Source organism: Borostomias antarcticus (assembly GCF_949987555.1).
Source record: "Borostomias antarcticus genome assembly, chromosome: 29".
NCBI lineage: Eukaryota > Metazoa > Chordata > Actinopteri > Stomiiformes > Stomiidae > Borostomias > Borostomias antarcticus.
The window spans coordinates 4,241,191-4,248,690 of record NC_140262.1 but is presented as its reverse complement, the minus strand read 5'-3'; the positions used below and the strand labels follow the sequence as shown (position 1 = coordinate 4,248,690).

The 7,500-nt window shown below is 45.0% G+C and overlaps 1 protein-coding gene across 1 annotated transcript in view; it reads right to left on the bottom strand.

The window, feature by feature from the left end:
* The window catches only part of tbkbp1 (TBK1 binding protein 1), a gene marked incomplete at both ends in the record, with an annotated part of 17,745 nt that overhangs the window by 2,076 nt on the left and 8,169 nt on the right, over positions 1-7,500 (bottom strand). Inside the window, one exon of the mRNA XM_084459724.1 lies at positions 1,209-1,324. Within this exon, the coding sequence (XP_084315850.1) occupies positions 1,209-1,324 (116 nt within the window). The remainder of the gene's footprint in view (positions 1-1,208; positions 1,325-7,500) is intronic.

The window sequence follows — 7,500 nt, the reverse complement described above, 5'->3', positions numbered from 1 at the left end:
GTGTTTATGCACTCAAACTCTCCACAGAGACTCTAAAAAGAGGAAATAGACACTCTAACTGCGTTTCCCCGGGGACGACAGACCATAAACAGCTACATATACGCTACACCAAATGTCCGCTGTTCTCATTTCCAAAATAACGACTTTTTGGTGTCATTCGGGTGAAGATGTGTCACGTTCACACTGTAACGGAGCCTCATTCCCCTGGCAATGCTGAGATAAACCAGTATGTAAGATATTCTTCGCTGTGCTATTTCAATGTATTCATTCGATCCGTAATGGATGGCCTTGCTTGATCCGTACATGTACAGTATGTGATTCACACATTCACAGATTGTTGCGTGGCGGAAAGTGTTGAGTGTGCGTGACTTGGCACAGGAAAGGGAAAAAGGTGCATCTCACGAGTCATGAATGATGTCACGTCTGGAATCGCGAGTATGTGTGAGGGTGCGGTACGTATGTGTGCAGTACATGCTTGGGTCGTGTTTGAGAGGAGTGAGAGTGGACTTGTTTTGGATGCTCAGTGGCCAGTACCGTCACACCCGTCACCCTGGACTCCCGAGGCCTCATGCTGTTCATTGACCCGTCTGTTCTTGTGTCGCGTCGGTGTCCCCGGCCCCCGGCCCAGTTCCTCCCAGGCTTTAGTTTCCCCTCCAGTCCCAACTCCAGTTTCCCCTGAAGTCTCTAGTCCCTTCCTAGTCCCCTTCAAGTCTCTCTCCAGTCCGTCTCTAGTCCCTTCCTAGTCCCCTTCAAGTCTCTCTCCAGTCTGTCTCTAGTCCCTTCCTAGTCCCCTTCAAGTGTGTCCCCTACTCCAGTCCCAGTCCCAGAGCCTGTTGAGCCGCTGTGTTTGTCATTTCTGGTTGTGTTCATTTAACCCTGTCTGTCTCCTGTGATGGTCTGCACCTGTGTCTCGTTAGGTTGAATCACCTGCACCTTGTGTCCCTCGTTAGTGTCCCTCGTTAGCGGCGCTATTTATTTAGTTTGCCTCAGTTTCTTTGCTCTTGTCGGTTCATTGTCTTGTCGGTTCCTACCCCTGCTGCCTACACGCATTATTATTATTATATTATTAAGTACTTAATGGCCAGTGATATCAAATAGGCACTGCATTGTATCTAAATATATATGTGTAAAAGTGAAATGATGTAATGCTTGTTCAATGTGACTGTGTTTTGTAGTCTTGGTTTGTGTTTTGCACAGAGGATGCTAACCTGGGCTAGCCTGCTCCTGAGAAGCAGTCCTGAGGATCTCCTTCTGCTTGATGCTCAGACCTTGGAGCCTCCCCAGCTCCTCAGTCAGCTCTGTGTATGCCAGAGCCAAGTTCACCCTAGGGAGGAGAATACAATCAATCAATCAATCAATCAATCAATCAATCAATCAATCAATCAATCAATCAACCAATCAATCAACCAATCAATCAATCAAATACATTTATGTACAAAGTATGCTAAACATACACCGTTGCATACATCTGCAGGTGATCGGTAATGATGATATTGCAGCTGGTAATTACTGGCAATCATTTTTAGAGTGCAAATGATGGAGAATATATCACACTATCTGAGGCCAGACAGTAGAGCTGGTGTATTAGGGCCCTGTTGCAAGAGCTCTTGCTGCCTAACATGGTTAGCTTACTACTCGTCATTTGCTTTCCCGTAGAAACAAGGCAGCTTCCTTTGTTATAAAATACTGATTTATAATAAACATAAAAGACAGCGATCTGATCACAAGTTCACATCAGATAGTAAAACCTAATCTAATCAGATATTCAAATCAGATGCAATCATCACTGACATTGTGACATTAAATAGGGGAACATTCAATTCATGATCAATATGATGATTTAAAATAGATAAAACAGATTTTTAGATGAACAAATATCGCATTAAAATAGACGACCCAACAAAACCAGCAGATGTTTTTCTCCACTCAGAATAGAGGCTGATAGGAAAAGACAGATGGAGAGAGAGAGAGAGAGAAAGGGAGAGAGAGAAAGAGAAAGATACCGAGAGAGAGAGTGAGAAAGAGAAAGAGAGATACAGAGAGAGAGAGAGAGAGAGAGAGAAAGGGAGAGAGAGAAAGAGAAAGAGAGATACAGAGAGAGAGAGAGAGAGAGATAGAGAAAGAAAGAGAGAAAGTGAGAGAGAGAAAGAGAAAGAGAGAGATACAGAGAGAGAGAGAGAAAGGGAGAGAGAGAAAGAGAGAGAGAGAGAGAGAGAGCTGACATGGTGAGAAAAATGAAAAACGTCCTGAGAGAGAGGAGGAGGAATGTGACAGATGAAGGGAGGTGGTTGTGGTAGACGGTATGTGTGTGTACATCTGTGTGTGTACATCTGTGTGTGTGTACATCTGTGTGTGTGTACATCTGTGTGTGTGTGTACATCTGTGTGTGTGTACATGTGTGTGTGTGTGTGTACATCTTTGTGTGTGTACATCTGGACTCAGATCTGATAAAGCCCGTCTTATCTGAGCTCTCAAACCAGTTTCACTAAAATCGTCTGTGATGACTTGAACTTGATGCAGCCACACGGTTGATTGTGGTTGATTAAAAAAGGGAAACATATATATATATATATATATATATATATATATATATATATATATATATATATATATTATAACAAATATCGTATTGAGTGTGGTGCTAGCTCACAAAAAGACAAATCTGACACTGAATTGAGCCTCCTGATTGGCCGGGGACAGATTAAGCCTATGCTGGACTATAGATTACAGGTAGACCAATGAATCGGTTTGCAGATTAATTGGCGCCGATAGGACATTTTAAAAACTATTGTTATCTGCTGAACTGGGATCAGATAGTGGCCGATGTCTGTGTAGCCTCTGCCCATTATAAACAGACCATATTCAAACGATGTAGGCCTGATCCACCACATCACACTTAAGGATGTTCCATTACATTTTAAAAAATACTATTTATCTATTTAATTTTTGAAACCACAGGCATCCAATGTTTAGACCACAGCCGTCCAGCAACTGATGAAAAGGAGTAGGCTACTTCATTTGAACTTGATTGAAGACAAAAATGAAGAAAAGGGCTGATTTGAACAAAATGTCCTGGATACAGAACTTCTACTCTTGGATGAGAGGAAGACATTCTTAGAGATTCTCCTCAGTGAAACACAATCATTCATAGAGGAAATGAATAGTGAAGGAAATATGTTATTCCCTGTTATGCACTGTTAGCCTAGCAGGTGACAGAGGGCGGGTGTGTGTAGGTAGTCGCCCGAGTGAAAGGGGTACCAGTTTATCAAGACTATGACAGATCTGACAAAACACATGTCACATCATCAGAACACCTCCATCCTAATATGCTACAACCCATTGCCTTGACTTGACCCTGACTCATAACTCACGTACTGTGATGGCTGTGTATAAGGTGGTGGGTACTGTCAGAATAGTATGTACTGTAGATCTTTGCTCTTGTTTATTGTATTGCACTGGGTTGTGTATTTATAGTATTGTACTGTACTGCACTCGCACTGTGTTGTTGCACTGAGACAAAAGTCTGTAACTACCTGTAACTACCTCAATCAGTCAGTGCATGTGTCATATGTACTGTTTTTGGTATCTTGTATGTTGTGTTTTGTATTCTTGTACTGCAGCTTTAAGCCTTTTTGACTCCAAGACAAATTTCTCCTTCGGGAGACAAATAAAACCAAACCTTGAACCTTGAACCTTGCAGATAAAGCCTGGTTTCTCTACCGCCACTCTGGGCGGAGTCCCAGCGTACTGCAGAGTGAGGCTCGCAAGGAAACCGTTTTGATACTGTGCAGCCCACGCAGCTGAAGCACCACAAAAAAAAAAACACACACACAAAAAAACTGTTATTAAAAATGAGTAGTAACGCTGCTCTACACAGCAACTCCCCAAACAACATCATTTCGTCTTGAGGTTTGCGTAGGAGGAGGGGGAAGCGGAGAGGGAGAGCTACTGTAGCACAGAAACACATCACATAATCACATAATCACATTTTGCTATCTGCTGTCATTTAAAGTAGTTTTTTTTTGTCCCGGCTTACTGACCACGCAGGTACACTGAACTCACGGGTCGTCGATCTAAACAAGTAATGAATCTCCATAATGAAAAAAGAAATGAATCTTCAACAGATTAAAAAAACGCAAACAACTTTCAGCACTCAGGAATTCCATACACTTAGTCAGCCGTTAGACAGCGGGCCCACCCAGTGCTACCCCAGCCTGGTGCTGTCTGACACACACACACGAGGTGGGCTACTCACACACCCCCTCCAGAGCGTCACGCTCAGCTGACCAACTGCTGCTGGAGGTGCCCAGGTCTGGGTTCAAGACCAGAGGGGACAGGGCCTTCGCTATAGCAGCCCCCAGACTCTGGAATAGCCCCCCCCCCCCACATTAGAGCAGCCCACACTCTCGTAACATTCAAGTCCTTCCTCAAAACCCATCTCTTCTCCCTCGCCTTTGATTAGTTTCTGCCTGTCTCCCTGGTAACCCAATTATTGCCATTTTAGTCCCTTTTACTTTATTTTGTAATTTGCTGCACTTTTTATTTTTGTTGTCTGTGTCTTTGCACTTTTCTGTATTTGCACTATTCTTATGCTATTGTATTATTATCTTTTGCTTTTATCTGTACGGCACTTTGGTTCAGCCACAGCTGTTTGTAAATGCGCTATATAAATAAAATTGACTTGATTTGACTTGACAACTTCACCAGGCCTCCTCAAACCCCCTCAACACCCCCTCAACACCCCCTTAACACCCCCTCATCACCCCCTCAACACCCCCACAACACCCCCCCATCACCCCCTCAACACCCCCTCAACACCCCCCCATCACCCCCTCAACACCCCCTCAACACCCCCTCAACACCCCCCCCATCTTAGAATAAAAGTCCACGTACGGTATCGCTACTCACAGACGCGGTGGAGGCCGTCGGCAGGTAACGGCGGCGCCGAAGGTGCGTTCATTTTCAACCGCCTCTTGTATCCCAACTCTCAACGTACGCTAGCAGGTGTGATGTTACAGTTCAGGCCTCCCTCCTGTGCTGACACATCTCGCTACGTCTACGTATTTATTGTCTGTTTTGTCACGAGCGACTCTTCCTTTTCACACTTTTATCACAATTCTCCGTTTCCTCCCTGTGTGTTGAGAGAGACCTGTGAAAAGCCCAGGTTCGAGAGCAGCGCTCGGGGTACCAGGGTGCGCTCACCTCAGCTTGTGTGTGAAAAATAACTTGCCTGAAAGTGTGTGTGTGTGTGTGTGTGTGCATTTGTCTGTTTGTGTGCATTTGTCTGTGTGTGTGGTTTGTCTGTTTGTGTGTGTGTGTGTGTGTGTGTGTGTGGGAGGTAGAGAGAGATGATGAGTCTGTATGGATAGGGGGGGTCCATGACAGAGAATGTATATGGCTGTGTGTGGGAGGTGAAGTGTGTGTGTGTGTGTGTGTGTGTGTGTGTGCTGTAACTGGCCTCTGATCAGCCACTGGTGAGAGCAGACTGGTGTCGTGCCAGACTGTATGACTATCTGTTCTGCTGCTCGGGCTAATTTGAGCCAATTTGCAGTCATACAAATCAAATCATATCAATCATTATATAAAGTAGTTTCCATGGTCATTATCACTATGCAGGGGTAGAATATCCAATACTAGCTACAATGCAAGGACTACTGCATTGACCCCCCCCCCCCCCCACACACACACACACACACAGACAGACAGACAGACAGACAGACAGACAGACAGACAGACAGACACACAGACAGACAGACAGACAGACAGAACCACCCTCTAAAGCCGCTTTAGAAGAGAGGTGTTAAGTGACCATCAGATGTCGGTGGGGAACTCACACCCTCACATTCACAGGCCTCACGCTGCCAAACTGTGCAACTGCCCCGTCTTTTCTTGTAACACAGAAGTGTGTCAAACTGCCACTCTCCAAAAACAGAGAAAGCTAGAGAAGAGAGAGAGGTGGAGGGAGAGAGAGAGAGAGAGAGAGAGAGAGGGGGGGGAGAGGACCATGGCATGGTTTGCTGTCTGAGTGGGCAGCTACAGTATAATTATGAGAGGAGGTCAACATGAGGCCCACTCATTCACTCACGGGGGGAACAAAACAATGTTTGGAATTGAACCGAGCAGTGAACTGCCTCACAACAGCTCAGTAGGAAAATATTAGAACAAAAGCAAATAGCAGGCAATGTGCTGTACCAACAATTACTGACTCGGTGATAATGGTGAGGCGCAACTGATAATTAGGCACAGATCTTGTCAGCACACAAACAATTATTGTCCTCTTGCGCAAGTTGGCGTTTTTAATATAATTTATTCATAAACCTCCTCAATGTGACTACTCACCGTATGCTGAACATTGATTAAGTTCTTGTTCTGAAAGATGATTTTTTAGTTTTGGCTTTCAGTACCCTCAAGGTAGTTCCCCAGAAGGTAACAACGCAGTGCAGTGAAGCTATGGAAATATAATTGGGGCAAAGGTGGTGCCCTCGGAAACGACGACCGTTGTAAAATCTCAGCTTATTTACACTAAATGGTATAGGGCACTTGGGCACTTACAAGAAGGCTGTGGGCGAGTTTTCACGCAGGGGCGGAGGGGGCGGGGGGGGGGGGGGGGGGGGGCAACCAAGAGTCGACTGAGGTCTGGAAAATGTAGTAGGCTTCCACTCACAGCCTGACTCTCACCGCTGAGCTTTCACTTCCTGCTTCTTCCTTATTGAAAGAGTGTCGGTGCTTCACCTCCTAGAGAGTGCGGTTTTTCATTATTTACTTGGAACGCTGCGCGTAGCGGTATATGTGGGGAGGCGGGGGAGTTGGATGGTTGGAGGGAAGGCGCAGGATGCGCTGTTCTCGTCCACACAAAGGTGTCAATAACTTTCCGCTGGAGGAAAAAAAACAACTAAACATGATCATTCCTGTAAGTTAGGAAACGGTGCGCTCACACTGCCCCCTGCTGTCTGGTACGCACCACCGCAAAACATGTTTGGGTTTGTTTAAAGGAGTAGTAATGGGAAAATGCATGTTTAGCCCTGTTTTAAGGTTACTTATGATCATATACAATGGTTGAGATCAAAACGTTGACAAAACTAGCACTTTTGAGAAAGTCTCTACCGCCGTTTAGGTCATACAATGGATGTGGGTGGGCACCTTGACAAATCATAAAAAAACATGTTAAACTCTCGATTTCAAAGACAAGAAGCTCACCTAGTAATTTTTAGTTTTAAGTAACCTTAAAACAGGGCTAAACATGCATTTTCCCTTTACTACTCCTTTAATTGCAGGGTAAAGGTGTTAGGGGACTGCACTGATAAGGAATGCGACAGCAATGCAACCGTTATGCAGCGTAGCGCTAAACTCAACAGTCCTGGAAAGGGCTCCTATAGATCCTAACAAGATCCCCAGCAGGTGGACTTCAGACCGAATAACGCTTCAAACTTCAGCTATGGGGCACCAGGGGATTCTGATGATACACTACTTGTCTGTTCTCTCTCTTTCTCTCTTCTCTCT